This window comes from Rhincodon typus, chromosome 23 (genome assembly GCF_021869965.1).
Source record: "Rhincodon typus isolate 14 chromosome 23, sRhiTyp1.1, whole genome shotgun sequence".
In the NCBI taxonomy this organism is placed as follows: domain Eukaryota; kingdom Metazoa; phylum Chordata; class Chondrichthyes; order Orectolobiformes; family Rhincodontidae; genus Rhincodon; species Rhincodon typus.
In genome coordinates this window covers 47,263,957-47,283,729 of record NC_063354.1, presented here as the reverse complement: position 1 = coordinate 47,283,729, position 19,773 = coordinate 47,263,957, and the positions used below count along the sequence as shown (strand labels likewise).

Sequence of the window (19,773 nt, the reverse complement as noted above, 5' to 3'; positions counted from 1 at the left end):
GGAATATCAGGGAGAGTGTCTTGGATTCTTTGCAGACATGGCTGTTGTCTGGTACTTGTGTGGCTTGAATGTAACTCACAACTTATCAAATCAAGCATGGACGTTACCCCAGTCTTGCTGCATATAGATACAAATTGCTTCTTTGTTTGAGTTACAAATGACTAAACATTGTGAAATCATCAGCGAATATACCCAGTTCTCACTTGCTTCTGTCCCCATTCTGCTTATTGATTTACGGGGCTTAGTGGTAGCATTACTGGACTATTAATCCAGAAACTCGGCTAATGTTCTGGGGACGCATGTTTTAATCCTGCTACGGCAAATGATGGAGTTTGAATTCAGTAAGAAATAGCTGGAATCGAGAATCTGCTGATGATCTTGAAACCATTGTCAATTGTTGGAAAAATCCATCTGGTTCACTAATGTCTTTCGGGTAAGGAAATCTGCCATCCTCACCTGGCCTGGCTTACATGTGACTGCAGACCCACAGTAATGTGTTTGAAACACCCTCTAAAATGGCCTCAACATTGACTCTTGATCCCATGATCTCTTATGGCTTTAGGTTAAACATGGGCAAGGAAACATTACCATATACCGCCCTCCCTCAGCTGAGGAATCAGTACTCTTCAGTATTAAACAACACTTGGAGGAAGTATTCAAGGGCTTAAAGTGTACTCGTAGAATCATAGAATCCTTACAGTGTGGAAGCAAGCCATTTGGCCCATCGAGTCCACACCGACCCTCTGTAGAGCATCCCTTCCAGATCCTTACCCTGCCCTATCCCCACATTTCTCACCCTAGACACTATGGGCAATTTAGCATAGCCAATCCACCTAACCTGCATATCTTTGGACTGTGGCAGGAAACCGGAACACCTGGAGGAAACCCACACAGACTCTGGGAGAATGTGCAGAGTTTGCGCAGTCACCCAAGGCTGGAATCGAACCCAGGTCCCTGGCGCTGTGAGGCAGCTGTGCTAACCACTGAGCCACCGTACTCTGGGTGGAGGATTTCAAAGTTCACCACAAAGAGTAGCTCAGCAGCAGCATTATTGATAGAACTGGTCGGGCCCTAAAGGACATAGCTGCGAGAGTGGATCTGCAGCAGGTCGTGAGAGAGCCAACAAGAAGGAAGAATATAATTGCCCTCATCCTTAACGGTCTACCAGCTGCAGATGCATCTGTCTGTGACAGCATTGATAAGAGTCACCACCACATGGTTCTTGTGGAGACAAAGTCCTGCCTTCACATTGAGAATACCCTCCTTGGCATCATATGACACTATCACTGTGCTAAGTGGGACAGACTTGGAAAGGATCCAACAACTCAAGACTAGGTGTCCATGAGGCACTGTGAACCATCAACAGCAGCAGCAATTGTATTCCAACATAATCTTCAACCTCATGGTCTGGCATATCCCTACTCAACCATCACCATCAAGCCACAGGATCAACCCTTGTTCAGTGAAGGGTGCAGGAGGGCATGCTGGGAGCAGCACCATGAATACCTAAAGATGATGTATCAGTCTGGTGAAGCCACCAAAGAGGATCACTTCTGTGCCAAACAGCATAAGCAGCAAATGAAAGACAGAGTTAAGCAATCCCACAACCAACACATCAGATCAGAGCTCTGCAGTCCTGTCACATCCAGTCGTGAATGGTGCTGGACAATAAAACAACTCACTGGAGGAGGAGGCTCCACAAATATCCCATTCCTCAATGGCGGAAGAATCCAATGCATCATTCACAGCAATCTTCAGCCAGAAGTGCCAAGTAGTTCAGCCAGTTTGATTCACTTCACGTGATATCAAGAAATGGCTGGAGGCACTGCAAGTGCAAAATGGCTGATCCATTTCAGTCTCCTTGTTATACCAGTCTCTATCATAAAATGGTCTTAGTTATCCAGGGCCTTAGTGACACCATACCTGAGTATTGCATGCAAGTCTTGTCTCCCTACTTAAGAAAGGATGTACTTGCCATAGTGGGTGTGCAGTGGAGATTTATGAAGCCTATACCAGGGGTTGGGGAGAAGGTTGGGGGGTGGAGGTGAGGAGAGATTAATTAAGAGATTAATTCAACTGGACCTGTATTTGTTACAGTTTAAAAGAATCAGAGGGTATCCAGTTGAAACGTATACAATTTTAACAAGGCTGGCCAAACTAGATGCAGGGGGGATGTTTCCCTTGTTTGGGGAGTCTAGAACCAGGGGATGCTGTTTCAGGATAGACCATTTAGGGCTGAGATGAGAAACAGCTTCTTCGCTTAAAAGGGTAGTGAACCATGGAATTCACTACTGCAGAAGGCCGTGGAGGCTAGGTTACTGGATATGTTTGAGAAAGATAGATGCATTTTTAGATTTTAAAGGCATTAAGAGGAGTAAGTGGGAATATGGTATTGAGAGACGATCAGCCATGATCATATTGCATGCTGGAGCAGGCTTGAAGGGCCCAGTGACTCACCTTGCACCTGATTTCCATGTTCTACATTTCTACCATGTGGCATGTAATTAACACCAAATTACTTAGAATGCACAACCAAAGTTACAAGCCATTGAGCCCAATTATGTCAGTGTTTATGCTCGAACGATCTTCCTCGCACCTCTATTGATTCTGCCCTATTCATATATCCCTTTTCTCTTGTGTTTACCCAGGTTCCACTTCAGTGCTATTCACCTCAGCAACTCACTTTTGCTAGAGAGTTCCATATTTACTACTCTCTGGGTAAAAAAGCTTTTGAAAAAAACTTCAAGTCCCTCTCTCCCTGTATACCATCTATAGCTGTGAAATTTACTTTAAATTGCCTGTCTCTATCCCTTTGGCCAAAACACATCACTTCACAATTCACTGCATACAATTCCATATGCAACACGTATGCCCATTCTAACAATTTACCTGAATCCTTTGGCAGCCGATTGGTATCATCCTTGCTTGGCGTTTTGGAATCATCAGCAAATTTTTAAATTTTGTTCTGTATTCTAAATTTTTCATTTGTATCAAACAAACAGTGGTCCTAGCATCGGGGAGCACTACTGTCTGCCTTGCTGCAGTCACAAAAAAACAGCCATATGTCACAAGCCACTGTTTCTGTCCAGTGACTAAGTTTTTCGAAAATCCAAGCTGACGCATTCTTCTGGTTCGTGGGCGTCAATTTTGTTAACCAACCTTTGTGTTACTTTGTCAAATGCTTCCTTAAAATCCATATAAACAGCATCCATTGCATTCTGTTCAACCTCCACTGTTAGTTCGTTAAAAAATTAGTGAGATTAATCATTAATGATCAGTCTGCCTTTTGCATATCTGTGCTGCCACTCCTTAATTTAACGACCCCTTTTCAAGTCTGTGGTGATTATTTCCCCAATATTATTAATTCTAAAACTTTACCCACCTCCAAAGTTAAACTGCCTGAGCTCTAGTTAGAAGAAATTTCCTTCCAGAATTCCTTACATAAGACTGTCACATTTTCCAAACTCTAATCTGCTGCTTCTTCCCTGTATCTAGAGAAGATTGAAGCATTATCTCAAAACTTTCTGCTATTGCCAGCCCATTCCCTTAGCAATCTTGGTTGAAAGCCATCTAGACCAAATGATTTATTCATTCTAAACATTGTCAGCTTTCCCAATACGTCTTGCTTATCAATTTACACCTCGTCTATTTCCTGTTCCATCTGTGCAATGCAGATATTTTGTGAGCATTCTCTTCCACAGTAACTGAAGCAAAGTATTTGTTAATAAAAATACAAAATGCGGGAGCAACTCAGCAAATCTGGCTGCATCTATAGCAAAAGAAACAGAGTTCATAATTTTAGCCTAATATGATTTCTCTTTAGAATTGAAAGGAACTGGAAAATGGTGGTTTTTATGCTGTCATCAGAACTGGAAGGAGAAGCGAGTGCAACAGGTGGTCCTGGTGCCCAGAGCAAAAGACGAAGGGGTGCTGAAAGTGGTAAAGGTGGGGTTGTGATTAAAATAAATATAAATGATAAAAATGAAAAGGAAAAAATCGGTTCATTTAACTAAGAGCAAAACCACCAAGACATAAACAAGAGACAGTGGCATTTGGCAGTTTTTACATTACAAATGCGGACTGGGCAATCACCTCCACTGTGTCCATAAGAATGGTCCTGACTATTTTTTTGTTGCTTGCCATTTCAAAAAGCCATCTTGCTTAAATGCTAACACTTCTCTTCTGGGCCTGCTGCACTGTTCCAATGAAACTCAACACAAACTGAAGGAACAATACCCTCCACATAGGTCCTTATTAGGACCCAACATTGAGTTCAGCAACTTCAGGGCATGATCTTTGCCCCCATTTTGATTACAGTCCCATTTCCGATGTCTGGTTTATGCCTTGTTGGCTTTTTCTCAGCGGAGTGGATCCATTTTTCCTTTTTGCACAATCATTTTACACCTATTTTACATCTCAATTTGTCCTTTGCCACCATTAGAGTCATAGAGAATGGAAACAGTCCTTTTGGTCCAACTCATCTGTGTCAACCAGACATCCCAATCTGACCTGGTCTCATTTGCCAGCATTTGGCCCATATCCCTCTAAATCTTTCTTTTTAATATGCTATCCAGATTAGCAGTCCGTTTGTCTTTTGCTCAGAGTGTCCTCACCACCTGTTCCCCTTGGTCTTCCTCTCTCTCTTGTCAACAGCGTTAAAACTATCATTATCAGTTCTGAAAGATTCATATCATACTCGAACGTTAACTCTGTTTCTGTTTCTCCCTATGGTTTCGGATGTGCTGAATTTATCCAGCATCTTCTGTTTTATTATTTCAGATTTCCAGCATCCATAGAGTTTTGCTTTTATAAAGTATTTGTGGAATATTTTAGCCTTGCCTGTGCTTTTAAATGTATCTTACCGCTTTGTCTGTAATCGAGTCCTCGCTACCTCTTACTACTGTTACAATCCCAATTGTGATCTGTCAATCAAAATAACCAAATCAATGAACAAGCCTCAAATTAAGAAATTGTTGGATATGACACTTCTTGTAACTTTTACTGTAATCTGAATTGATATAACGTAACAGGAGATTGTGATTAGTAGGAACTACAGATTGCACATGCAATAGTAGATACAACAATGACTTGCTGATATTTTAGGTCGTTCATTCTTCCAGGCAGAATATCATTTCCTTCCCTTCAAGGACATAGCCAGTTTTCTTCAGGCAGCCCATGCATTCTTTTTGGAACACTCTTCAACTCCCATTGATCATGATAGCATGGATCTACCAGAATTGCGTTTAGGTCCACAGTAAGGTCACTTCTGATCATTGTCTTTCACTTTTGAGTGATTCAAAGTAACAACACTCCTAAACTTTGAGTACTTAGGAATCCCACTGTTCTTTTTCCTCTTTATGTCCATCATATTTCCTCTTTGTTTGCCACATACCCTCCATAAATTACCTTCCACTCATAGGATGTAGGCATCACTGTCTAGACTGGCATTTATGGCCCATCTCTAGCCGTTGAGGAGGTGGTGATGATCTGCCTTCTTGAATCGCTATAACGCATTTGGTGTAGCTGTAGAAACACTGTTGTTAAGGAAAGAGTTCCAGGATTTTGACCAGCAACGATGTAGGAACAGTAATGATTTCCAAGTCAGGATGACAAGTGACTCAGAGGGGAATTTTCAGATTGAGATGTTCCTATGTATTTATTGCCCTTATTTTTCCTGTGGTAGTGATTGTAGGTTTGGAAGTTGCTGTCTAAGGAGGCTTAGTGAGTTATTGCAGTGGGCGTTGCTGTTGCTGAACATTGGTGGTGGTGCATGTGAATATTTGTGGATGTGGTGCCACTGAACCTGGCTGTTTGGTCTTGGATGGTGCCATGTTTCTCAAGTGTTGAAGGAGCTGCGTTCATCTGGGGCAGATGCAAACCTTTCCATCATATTTCTGACATGTGACTTGTAGATAATGGACAGGGAACTTGACGGTGAGTTACACATTGCAGGATTCTTAGCCTTGGTCCTGCTGTTGCAACGGTACTAATATGGCTAATCTAGTTCAGTTTCTCGTCAAAGGAAACCCCAGGGTGTTTTATAGTGAGTGATTTAGTGATGGTAACACCATTGAATGTCCAGGAGTGATGGTTAGAGTCTCCCTTGTTGGAGATAGTCATTGCTTGGCATTTGTTTGGCATGATTATCACTTGCCACCTCTCATCACAAAACTGAATGTTGTCCAGGTAATGTTGCATTTGGGCATGGACTGATTCAGTATCTAAGGAGTCGTGAATGGTGCTGAACTTTGTGAAATCATCAGCAAACATTCCCACTTCTAACCTGCTCATTAATACTGGGTTACATTTTCCACTTCTGACCTTATGATGGAGAGAAGATGATTGATGGAACAGCTGAAGATGGGCCAAGGATACTCCAGAGAACCTCGTGTTTAGAGATGACTGACCAACAATATAACCTTTGTGCCAGGTATGACTCTAACCAACAAAGAGTTTTCCCTGATTCCCATTTAATTAAGCCTTCTGATGGCTTCTTGATGCCATATTTGGTTAAATGTGGCCTTGAAGTCAAGAGCAGTTACTCTTGCCTCATCTCTGAAATTCAGGTGTACAGTCCATATTTGAACATTGACATCAGGAGCTGATTGGCCCTGGAAAATGTGAACTGAATGTTAATGAGCAGGTCTTTGCTAAGCAAAAGCTGCTTATAGCACTATTGATGATACCCTCCATCACTTTTTACTGATGATTGAGAGTAGACTGATGGGGTGGCAATTGGTTTGGTTTGATTTGTCCTGCTTTTTGTTCATAGGACATACCTGGTTAATTTTCCAAATTGATTAGATGTCAACATAAAGACTAATAAGTCTTCTGGACCTGATGGGTTGCATTCTGGAATATTAAAAGAAGTTTCTGCAGACATTGTGGATGCACCGGTTGTACTCATCCAGAAATCTTTGGATTCTGGAAAAGTTCTAGATGATTGAATAACTGCCAGTATAATGCCTTTATTTATAAAGGGAAGGAGACAAAAAGAACAGGTAACTATAGGCCAGTTAGCTTAACACCTGTCATTGGGAAAATGCCGGAGTCTGTTATAAAGAATGTATTAGCAGAACATTTAGGAATATATAATGTGTTTAGTCAGAGGCAGAATGGCTTCACAAAGGAGAAATCATGCCTGACAGATTTACTAGAATTCCTTAAGAAAGTAACAAGCAGGATAGATAAAGTGAAAGTAGTTGGTATGATACATTTGGACTTTCAGAAGGCACTTGATAAGGCATCATACTTAGGCTATTTAATAAGCTAAGATTGCAAGGTATTGGGGGTATTATAGTACCATGGATAGAGGATTTGCTAACAAATAGAAGTCAGAGAGTTAGGATAAAGGTAGGCATTTTTTTTGGATGGTAACCTGTAAGTTGTAGTCTGCCTGAGGGATCGGTGCTGAGGTCCTCCACTGTGAAGACCGATACAAAATACCTGTTCAATGCCTCGGCTATTTCATCATATCCCATAACTAAATTCCCCTTCTCATGCTCTAAAGGGCCAATGTTTACTTTAGCCACTCTTTTTTTCGTTTTATATATTTATAGAAACTTTTGCTATCTGTCTTTATATTCTGTGCTAGTTTTTTCTCATGTTCTATCTTACTTTTCCTTATAGCTCTTTTTGTGGCTTTCTGTTGACCTTTAAAGTTTTCCCAATCTTCTAGTTTCATGCTGTTTTTGGCCACTTTGTATGCCTTCTCTTTCAATCTAATAGCCTCCCTTATTTCTTTAGACACCCATGGCAGATTACCCCTTTTCTTACAGTCCTTCCTTTTCATTGGAATATACTTTTGCTGAGCACTTTGAAAGATTGCTTTGAAAGTCCTCCACTGCTTGTCAACTGTCCCACCATAAAATCTTTGTTTCCAGTTTACTTTAGCCAAGTCCTCCCTCATTCTATTGTAGTTCCCCTTGTTCAAGCACAGGACCCTGGTATTGGATTTTATCTTCACACTCTCCATCTGTATTCTAAATTCAACCATACTGTGATCACTCCTTCCAAGAGGATCCCTAACTATGAGGTCATTAATTATTCCTGTCTCATTACACAGGACCAGATCTAGGATAGCTTGCTCCCGCGTTGGTTCCATTACATACTGTTCAAGAAAACTATCACGGATACACTCAACGAACTCCTCCTCAAGGCTACCCTGACCGAGCTGGTTCGACCAATCGACATGTAGGTTAAAATCCCCCATGATAATTGCCGTACCATTTTTACAGGCATTAGTTATTTCTTTGTTTATTGCCCGCCCCAATGTGATGTTATTATTTGGTGGCCTATAGACTACGCCTATCAGTGACTTTTTCCTCTTAGAATTTCTAATTTCCCACCCAAATGGATTCAACCTCATTCTCCATAGAACCTATATCATCTCTCAGCACCGCCCTGATGGCGTCCTTGAATATCAGAGCTACACCACCTCCCTTACCTTCCTGTCTGTCCTTCCGAATAGTCTGGTACCCTTGGATATTTAACCCCCAGTCGTGACCATCCTGTAACCATGTCTCCGTAATGGCTACCAAATCATATTCATTCGCGATGATTTGTGCCGTTAACTCATCAACCTTGTTACGAATGCTACGAGCATTCAGGTAAAGTGCCTTTATGCTAAATCCAGATGCAATAATTTCCAACAATGAAAGAATAAGGAGGCAAGTCCTGAAATCACTCACCTGATACAGGAATCAAACCTTTGCTAGTGGCTGATCCACATTGGCCATCCAGCCAAGTGCGCTACCTGATTCCCCAAGGTGTTAATGCAGCTGTGACAGCTTGCACTTTGTAGCCTAGATCTGTGTATAATATTGATAGAATATCTAATTTCTACTCATTACCACTATGATTAGAAATCCCTCCCACTCTTACTGCCTGTCACTTATGTATGTTGCAAGAGTTTTCAAGGTGATACTCAACAGCTTCTTTGGCCATTGCATCTTGGAATTGGATTTTCTTTAATGCATTCACGGAATGTGAACATTGCTGGCTAGTCTAGAATTTATTGTCCATCCCTTATTGCTCTGGAGAAGGTAGTAATGAGCTGCTTTCTTGAACCACTGCAGTCTTTGGTTTGTAGGGACACCCACAGTGCTGTTGGGATTTTGACCCTGAAACAATGAAGGAACTGGTGACATTGAATAGTTGGTTGAGTGGATGAATAGGTGGCAGATGACGTTCAATGCAGAGAAGTGTGAGGTAATAAACCGTTGGTAGGAAGAATATTGAAAGACAATATAAAATAAAAAGTACAATTCTAAAGAGGACATGGGGCAGAAGGACCTGGGTGTATATGTGCACAGATCATTGCTGGTGGCAGGAAAGGTAGAAAAAGCAGTTCATTAAGCATAGTGTCCTTGGTTTGTTAATGGATGCAAAGAGTACAAAGATCAAAGAGGTGATGTTGAACTTGTATAAGACACTTGTTAGTTCTCATTTGGAGTATTATGTATAGTTGTGGGTGCCACATTATAGGAAAGTTGCATTGGAGAGATTGGAGAATGATTTACAAGAATGGTTCCAAGAATGAGACACATGAGTTATGATAGAAGTTGGGACTGCTCACCTTAGAGAGAAGAAGTCTAAGAGGAGATTGGCCTGGATAGGGTAGTTAAGGAACTGTTCCTCCTCATGAGGGGAACAAGAGCAAGAGGGCATAGAGTAAAAGTGATGTGCAAAAGGAATGAAAAACGTTTTCATGTACTATTTAGTTAGGGATTAGAATGCCATGCCTGGTGGAGGCAGGTTCAATTTATGCGTTGAGGAGGGCATTGGATGATCATTTGGATAGAATTAATGTCAAGGGTATGAGGAAAAATGTAGGAAATTGGCAGTAGTTAACTACGTCCTTTTTAAGAGCCAGTGCTAGCAAGGTGAGCTAAATAGTTTCCTTTTGCACTATAACAATTCTGTGATATCTAGGGAAAGAAGCTGTGTGTTTCCATGTTCTAATGCTTCTGATGTCCATGTTGCTCCAAGTGGCAGAGATTGCGAGATTGAAAGGTGCTAGAAAAAGAGGCTTGTTGAGTTACTGCTCTGCACCTTAAATCTTGAACTTTTGGCTCAGAGATAGCAATGCCACCTATTACGCCTCATGACCTACATGCATCATTCCTCTCCTTTATTAGTCTAGAAAGTCTGATGGCTAGATAATTGTTGGAGCAGCTTATGCTGGAATTGCTGGTCAGCACCATGAGGAACACCAAAAGTGTTAAATCCATAGTAATTGCCCGAAAAGTAGAAGATTCTGGTGGGTAATACTGCTGTGCGTGAAACCCTCCAAAAAATCCTTCTAAAGTTTGGAGAATTTAGAGGCTAGTACAGAACTTGAGTATTGTTGAAAAAAGTCACATTTTGTTAAAGATTTTTGTCTTGTATTTAACTCAATGTTCGGCAACAATGCAAATTTATGGGGTAAACTAAAGAGAGAGGAGTATGCTAATTAGTTGGCAAATGGTCTCTGGTAGAGGCATTAGCATGGAGGATGCATCCATCATACTGATAGTGGCGATTCAGTAATGGTCATATTTCCACATATCTCTCCGACTTTTTTAACCAAATATTTCTTGAAAATGACCACTGAAACCATGTCCCCCATTCATAAACAGGTTTTGGTGATTGGTAATCATTTTTCAGCATTGTATAGACGCTGGAAGAGTTCTAATGGACTGGAAGGTAGCTAATGTAACCCCACTTTTTAAAAAAGGACGGAGATAGAAAATGGAGAGTAATAGGCCGGTTAGCCTGACATCAGTGGTGGAGAAATGCTGGAGTCAGTTATTAAGGATGTAACAACTGAGGATTTGGAAAGCAGTGACAGAATTGGTCCAATTCAGCATGGATTCACTAAAGGGAAATCATGCTTGACACATCTTCTGGAATTTTTTGAGGATGTGACCAGTAGAGTGGACAAGGTTGAATCAATAGATATTGTGTATCTGGACTTTTAAAAGGCTTTTGACAAGGTTCCACATGAAATTAGTAAGGAAAATTTAAAGCTCGTTGTATCAGAGGTAAAGTATTGATGTGGATAAAGAACTGGTTGGCAGACAGGAAGCAGAGAGTTGGAATAAATGGGTCCTTTTCAGGGTGGCGGGTAGTGATGAGTGGGGTACTGCAGGGTTCAGTGCTGGGACCTCAGCTGTTCTCAATATACATTAAAGATTTGGACAAAGGAATCAAATGCAATATCTCCAAATTTGCAGACGGCACTAAGCTGGGTAGCAGTATGTGCCATGAGGAGGATGCTATGAGGCTGCAGGGTAACTTGGACAGGCTGGCTGAATGGGCATATACTTGGGCAATGCAGTATAATGTAGATAAATGTGAGGTTACCCACTTTGGTGGCAAAAACAGGAAGGCAGACTATTATCTGAATGGTGGCAGTTTAGGAGAAGGTGAGGTGCGATGAGACCTAGGTGACATGGTGGAACAATCACTGAAGTTTGACATGCAGGTGCAGCAGGCAGTGAGGAAAGCCGATGGCGTGCCGGCCTTCATAGCGAGAGGATTTGAGTATAGAAGAAGGGATGTCTTGCTGCAGTTATACAGGGCCTTGGTGAGGCCACATCATGAGTATTATGTGCAGTTTTGGTCTCCTAGTCTGAGGAACGACATTCTTGCTATTGAGGGAATCCAGCAAAGGTTCGCTGGACTGATTCCTGGGCTGACAGGACTGACATATAAAGAAAGACTGGATCGACTGGGCTTATACTCGCTGGAATTTAGAAGAATGAGGGAGGATCTCAGAAACATATACAATCCTGTTGGGACTGGACAGGCTGGATGTGGGAAGAATGTTCTTGATGTTGGGGAAGTCCAGAACTAGGGGTTCACAGTCTAAGAATAAGGGGTAAGCCATTCGGAACTGAGATGAGGAAGAACTTCTTCACTTAGTGAGTTGTGAATGTGTGGAATTCTCTGCCACAGAAAGCTGTTGGTGCCAGTTCGTTAGATATATTCAAGTGGGAGCTGGATGTGGACCTTGTGGCTAAAGGGATCAAGAGGTATGGAGAGAAAGTGGGAGTAGATGCCGAAATTGCATGATCAGTCATGATCATATTGAATGGTGGGACAGGCTCAAAGAGCCAAATGGCCTACTTTTAAACCTATTTTCTACGTTTCTATGTTGTTCGTGTTATTTTTAGTTTTACTAGCTATTTTAAATCTTTGCTCTCTTTTAAATTTCTGAAGCATCAAAAATAATCATAGTTTGCCTTCTGTAACTCTAAAGTCCTCTACAATTTTAAAATTCCTCTTAGCCTTTCTGCTCTGAAGAGAATATCCCCAGCTCCAGTCTCTCTGCTTACTGTAAACAAAAAAGCAAAGAACTGCAGATGCCGGAAATCAGAAACAAAATCAGAAATTGTTGGAAAAACTCAGCAGGTCAGGCATCATCTGCGGAGAGAAAGCAGAGTTAACATTTCAGGTCCAAATGACCCTTCAGTTCTGGATCTGAAATGTTAATTACTGCCTAACCTCCTGAGTTTTTCCAACAATTTCTGATTTTGTATTTGCTTAATCTGTAATCTGTTTCTCAGAAAGAAACTAAATGCCAACAAAATGATGTTGGTGTGGATTCTTTGTGCTATTATTTCACAGTTAACATGTGCAACCATGCAAGGAATTGTTAGCTATAAATCAGTTGCAAATTTAAATAAAATCAAAATGTCCTTGGTCAATGGAGCTATTAACTTGAATGGTACTTTGTATCTAACACTTAAACGCTTATCATCATTTTTAATGATAATCTCTGATAAAAGCCCATGGCAAAGTTGAAGTAAACAAGAAGTAAATCTAGCTTGAGTTGTAGATAAAGGAAAAACCCAATGATTTACCATTTTTCAAGCAATTCAGAAGCTTAGGCACTGTTCTAATGTGGGAAATGCAACAAGCATTTATGCAGCAAACTCCCACAAACTGTAATGCAAAAATAACAAGATAATCTACTTGAATGATTTTGATGAGGGATCAATCTGTATTGGCTTGGGCACAAGGAAGAACATTCTGCTCCTCGCATCGTGCTGTGGTATCATTAATGTCCAACTGAGAGACAAACTGAAGTCTTCTCATCCAAACTACTGACTAGAGGGTCAGCCTGTACCCCTCTTTCAAGTGTTAAGTAAAGGTTATGGCAATGATTTATGAGTAATTTCACACTACTTCCTTTTTTTGTTACTGATGTGGTTTCTCGATTGTAAGGTGATGAATTCAGACTCTGCTTTATGCAGTAATGCAAACCTTCTGTTGCTATATTAAGACTGGGTCCTTATGAAGGCTGAACAAAGTGAAAACTGTTTTAAATGCAGTGTGCCAGGTAATGTGCCAATTTCTGCTGCTGATGCAGTACTGTTCTGCAGTTATGTAGTAATCCAGAGTTTTGAATTAATCATGAAGAAAGCTTAAATTCAAATGCTACTCTAGCAGTTTGAGAATTTGAAATGTTTGGAATTTAAAAAGCTGATGCTAGTAAGAATAAATGATCATCAGTTGAACAGTTTCATCTATGTAGTTAACTGTCAACCACCTGTTGAAGTAGTCTAGCAAGCCACTGAGTTCAGCAATAAATGCAAGTGACACTCTTAACCCTGAGAATGAAATTAAAAACCCTGTAATACTTTGTCCTTTATTTTATTGCTTCATTTATAGTATATTGTTACTTTCATCGGCAAGAATGAAGCCAGTCTGGTGGTCCGTTATTTGTTTCCTTTCTTTTTTTTTCTTTTTTATCTTTTACTTTCTCTCCATGGTTTTCTGTTTCCTTTCTGAATTTTGCAGACTCCCTGCAACTGCAGGAGATGGGTCTTAGACTTAGACTTAGAATCCCTGCAGTGTGGCAACAGGCCCTTCGGCCCAACAAGTCCACACGGACTCTCAGAGCATCTCACCCAGACCCATCCCCCTATAACCCACCTAGTCTACACATCCCTGAACAGTACGGGCAATTTACCATGGCCAATCCACCTAGCCTGCACATCTTTGGACCGTGGGAGAAAACCAGAGCGCACGGAGGAAACCCATGCAGACATGGGGAGAATGTGCAAACTCCACACAGGCAGTCGCCCGAGAGTGGAATTGAACCTGGGCCCCTGATGCTGTGAAGCAACAGTGCTAACCACTGAGCTACCGTGCTGTCCTCGATGAATATTTCTCCTCTGTGTTTACCATGGAGAAAGGCATGAAGACTTGGGAACTTGGGGAAGTTGTGGAGATATTTTGGGACAGTCCATATTACGGTAGAGGTGGTGTTGGAGGAAGTAGAATGTATGAAGGTGGACAGATCTCCTGGTCCTGATCGGATATATCCAAGAACCCTGCAAGAGGCTAGAGAAGAAATTGCAGGGGCCCTGTCTGATATATTTGCATCATCGTTAGCCATGAGTGAGGTCCCAGAAGACTGGAGAGTAGTGAATGTTGTGCCCTTACTCAAGAAGGGCTGCAAAGAAAACCTGGGAATTATAGACGAATAAGTTTAACATCTGTGGTAGATACATTACTCGAGGGATAAGATATACATGCATTTAGAAAGACCGGGTTTGATTAGGAGTAGTCAGCATGGCTTCATGCGCGAGAGATCATGCCCACAAATTTGTTAGAGTTCCTTGATGAAGTGACCAGAAAGGTTGATGAGGACAGGGCGGTAGATGTAGCCTACATGGATTTCAGTAAGGCCTTTGATAATGTTCCACACGGTAGGCTGCTCTGGAAGGTTAGATCGCATGGAATCCAAGGAGAGCTGGCAGATTGGATACACAATTGGCTTGATGGTAGGAAGTAGAGAGTAATAGTGGAAGGATGCTTGTTGGACTGGAGGCCTGTGACTAGTGATGTGCCTCAGGGGTCGGTGCTGGGCCCATTGCTGTTTGTTATCTATATCATTGATTTGCTGGAGAATGTACAAGGCATGACTAGTAAGTTTGCGGATAACACTAAAATAGGTGGTTTTGTGGACAGTGAGGAAGATTATCAGAAATTGCAGCAGGATCTTCATCAGCTGGGGAAGTGGGCTGAGAAATGGCAAATGGAGTATAAGTGTGAGGTGTTGCATTTTGGAAAGTCAAATCAAGGTAGAAGTTTTATGGTGAGTGGTAGGTCCTTAAGAAGTGCCATGGACAGAGGGACCTTGGAGTTCAGGTGCATGGTACTCTGAAACTGGAGCCTCAGGTGGACAGAGCAGTGAAGAAGGTTTTTGGCACAGTAGCCTTCATCAGTCAGGGCATTGAGTACAAAAGTTGGGAAGTTACGTTGTACAGGACGTTGCACTTGGAGTATTGTGTTCAGTTTTGGTCACCTTGTTATAGGTTATTAAACTGGAAAGAATGCAGAGGAGATTTACAAGGATGTTGTCCAGACTCAAAGGACTGCGTTATAACGAGAGGTTGGACAAGCTAGGATTTTTTTCTTTAGAGTGTAGGAGACCGAGGGGGATCTTACAGAAGTGTATAAGGTCAGGAGAGGCATGGATAGGGTGAATGCACCCAGCCTTTTTGCCAGGGTTGGGGAATCAAGGACCAGAGAGCACCAATTTAAGGTAAGTGGGGAAAGAATACATGGGAACCTGAGGGGCAACTTTTTTACACAGAGGGTGGTACGCATATGGAATGAACTGCAAGTTGAAGTGGTTGAGGCAGATACATTAACAACATTTAAAAGGCATTTGGACGAATACATGGATAGGAAAGGTTTAGAAGGATGTGGACCAAGTGCAGGGAAGTGGGGTTACAATGGTTGGACTTTTGGTCGGCATGGACCAGTTTGCATCAAAGGGCCTGTCTCCATGTTGTAGAACTAGATAAGAAAATTAAACAAGCAAATCTGTATGGCTCAGCTATGCACCGTGCTAACCAACTGCCAGCAGAACTATAGGACTATTCTGTACTGTAAATGATGCCATTGGAGGCCCTACAGTTAAATAACTCTGCAGGTGGCTTGCCACCATTTTGGCTGTTGACATCGAGTCTGTGATTCTAGTTCTTGTCATTCAGTTCCATGTCTATGCATTTCAAATTATTGCAGATTCTAGAAATCTGAAGTAAAGACAAAGTACTGGAGAAACTGGAAAGAGAAGAGTTAACATTTCAAGTCTGAGACATTTCATCTAATTCATTAGATTGTGGAATTTCCACCATTTTCTGTTTTTATTCCAGTGTTTTGGATCTGTATCTCCTTTGCCTGGAGGTTCTTTCCCACTGGTGGGTTTTCCCTTGAAGTCGGGAAAGTTCTTTCTGAATTCGCGAATCCTCAACTTCTGAGTAACTGTCCATATACAACTTCAGATGTATATACCCAGATGATAGTGCTGATTGTCCCTGTGGAAATATATTGAATTTATTGACATTGTCCTCTACAGTGTGAAGGGTACAAGCTTTGATCTCTGATTTGATTTTGGCTTGAGTCTTTGATCGCATTTCCTCTAGTTCTACATTTATAGGAAAATGGTTCTCTTTTATGTGTTTAATCTGTGACTTTCAGTATTTTAAGAACTGATCACACCCGGTCTCAGCTGTCTCTGACCAACAAAAATAAGTTGTCTTTGTTCTGCTTTGAGCCCTTAGCAATGCCTTGTTGTCCCTCTTTCAGGCACCAGGCCCCAGAACTATGTATTGAAGTTTTCAGTATTTGAGGAATCGCGAAAGACTGAACATTGTATAATCATTTTTTTTAAAACTCATCCGTGGGATGTGAACATCCCTGATGAACTTCGTTAAAATGACCCTGGTGTGGGTTAAAAACAGACTTGCTTCAGATTCATCTTTACGACCCACGATACAGAGTGGATCTGGATGTCCCTTTCACAGAATCAATGTCACAGTCCAGAAGGAGACCATTCAACTCATCGTACATGCATTCTTTTCAAATTAACAGTTCCAATGGTGCCATTCTCCTGCTTCCCTGTAACCCCACATTTTTTCTTTCTCAGGAGTTGGCTAGTTGGGGCATATGAGACATGAATTTCAACTTGACTTGAGATAGCAGAGCTGCAACAAATGAGTGATTAGAACATTGCAAACAACCTCGTTGAATCTCTAATCCAATCTCTGACCAGACTTACTGCAGTCAGAAATTCTTCACTGCCATGATAGTGGTTTCAGAAACTCTAAACCAGACATAAGCCGTACAGAAAAAACATTGCCAAAGATCATCCGGCACCATTGGCAATGGACAACATCCTGGGTGTTATTTGTGACAAGCTTTGCCCTTCTAAGATCAGCTTATTCAGCCAGTGCAGTTGTTAATCTCACCAGACTTGCCATAGTTCTGAGGCTTCACTACCATCATTTATTTTTGCAGTAAGAAGGATGCCAGTCATCTTTCATGACTTGATGTGGTAGCCTTAATCTGATCTGTTAGTTGTGGGATTGCTTAGTTTCATGTATACTATATTGCTTCCATGGTTTAGGATACATGGTCATGTGTAGCGTGCACATGATGGCATCCCATTTTTAGGTATATCCCTGGAGCTGTTCCTGCATGTCCCAGTTGTCAAACTAGTATACCTTGCTTGATGGCAAGAGTAGAATGACATGCTAAACCATGATATCATTGAATACAGTGCCACTGCTGCTGATGTTCCAGGGCACCTCTTCAATTTCTTATTTTAATCTGTTCTATCCTATTTAGTATAATGGAAGTACGCCACAGCATGATTGTGGATATTCTCAATTGAAACTGAGACTTTGTCTCCAAAGGAATTGTACCATGATCACTCCTTCAGTGCTATCAGAGACAGATGCATCTTTAGCAGGTAGATTAGTGAGGTCAAGGTCAAGTTAGTATTTCCTTCTTGGTTTTCTCATCACCTTGTGTAGACTCAGGCTGGCAATATGCCGTTCAGAACTTGGCCAGAAGTGGTGCTGCTGAATTACCTTAAATGCATCTTGTGTCTTTACTACTTTGTGCTCCTCCAATGTTATGGATGCTTATAGTTGAACTTCTAAGGGATTTGAGGAAATTCCTGATAAGTCAGTCAGAAAGTCATAGCATGATGAGACATCAATACATGAGCTTCAGCTTGAGCAAAGTGAATTGTGAATTCTTCCTTAGTAAGCTATTGCAATGGTTTCCTGATAGCTCATGTTACTCCAACTGGCTTGTAGTTCCCTTTTTTTCCCCCCCCCTTCCTTTCTTGAATAGCAGAATTAGATTTGCTAACTTTCAATCCACTGGGATGATTCTAAAAGTCAAGAGATCTGGAAAAATTATAACCAGCACAACAACTAGCTTTCTATCTCACCCTCATTTTAAAATCCCAAGATGTAAAGGCTGTTATGACCTGGGGATTTATTGGAACTTATTGCCTTAAATTTCTCCAATTCCTGTTGTTTATTAATGAATTCTTTATTGCCTGAAGTTACTTGCTCTTTTAGCCTATTGATGACCCTCCATTTCCATTATGTAATTTGTGTCTTTGCCATTTTCTTTTCGGAGGGATAGGTAGTATTGAGGAGGTGGGGAGGCTGCACAAGGATTTGGACAGATTAGGAGAGTGGGCAAAGAAATAGCAGATGGAGTACAATGTGGGAAAGTGTGAGGTCATGCACTTTGATAAGAAGAATAAAAGCATGGACTATTTTCTAAATGGGGAGAAAATTCAGAAGTCTGAAGTGCAAAGAGACTTGGAAGTTCTAGTCCAGGATTCTGTCAAGGTAAACTTGCAGGTTGAGTCAGTAGTCAGGAAGGCAAATGCAATGTTGGCATTTATTTTGAGAGGACTTGAATATAAAAGCAGGAATGTACTACTGGAGCTTTATAAAGTTCTGATGAGGCCACATTTGGAGTATTGTGTGCAGTTTTGGGCCCCATATCTCAGGAAAGATGTACTGGCCCTGGAGCGGGTTCAGAGGAGGTTCACGAGAATGGTCCCAGGAATGAAAAGCTTAACATGTGAGGAACGTTTGATGACTCTGGGACTATACTCATTGGAGTTTAGAAGGATGAGGGGGGATCTAATTGAAACTTACAGAATACTGAATGGCCTGGACAGAGTGGATGTTGGGAAGATGCTTCCATTGGTCAGAGAGACTAGGACTCGAGGCCACAGCCTTAGAGTAAAGGGAAGACCTATTAGAAAGGAGATAAGGGGAAACTACTTCAGCCAGATAGTGGTGAATCTATGGAATTCACTGCCACAGAAGGTTGTGGAGGCCAGGTCATTGAGTACATTTAAGACTGAGACAGATAGGTTCTTGATTATCAAGGGGATCAAGGGTTATGGGGAGAAAGCGGGAGAATGGGGTTGAGGGACTTATCAGCCATGATTGAATGGCGGAGCAGACTCAATGGGCTGAATGGCCTAACTTCTACTCCTATGTCTTATGGTCTTATGCCCCATGATCATTTCTCCTGTCTTTGTCTCTGAAGGACTACCATAGCTACTGTTTTCCTTTTGATAAAATCGCAAAAACTCTTACAATTTATTTTCATATTCCTGGCTAGTTTATTCTCAATCTTTTTTTTCTCCTTTTATCAGCTTTTGGATGAACCTGTGCTGGTTTTGACACACTCCCAGTTTTTAGGTGTATTATATGCAACGCTATAAACCTTACCATCCCAACCGTCTTTTGAGCCATGATGGATCTTTCTTGCTGAATGATTTTTTGATGGTATTTATTTAGATGAACATTTTGATTTTTTTTTCTTTAAATACTTTGCAATGTTTACTGTTTGCCCTACCTTTCAGTCTTTAGGGTGTTGCGAAGTTGGATAGAGTACTTGTGGATTGGGAGGCAGGAAGTTACAATTTGGTGTTTCCCTTGAAAAGAC

The 19,773-nt window shown here is 41.3% G+C and overlaps 1 protein-coding gene across 1 annotated transcript in view; it reads left to right on the top strand.

Moving 5' to 3' along the window:
• Window positions 1-322: 322 nt before the first annotated feature.
• The window catches only part of LOC109934118 (xylosyltransferase 2), a 149,917-nt gene continuing 130,466 nt past the window's right edge, over window positions 323-19,773 (top strand). The window contains exons 1-2 of the mRNA XM_048611157.1: window positions 323-341; window positions 3,824-3,945. Of these exons, the coding sequence (XP_048467114.1) occupies window positions 323-341; window positions 3,824-3,945 (141 nt within the window). The remainder of the gene's footprint in view (window positions 342-3,823; window positions 3,946-19,773) is intronic.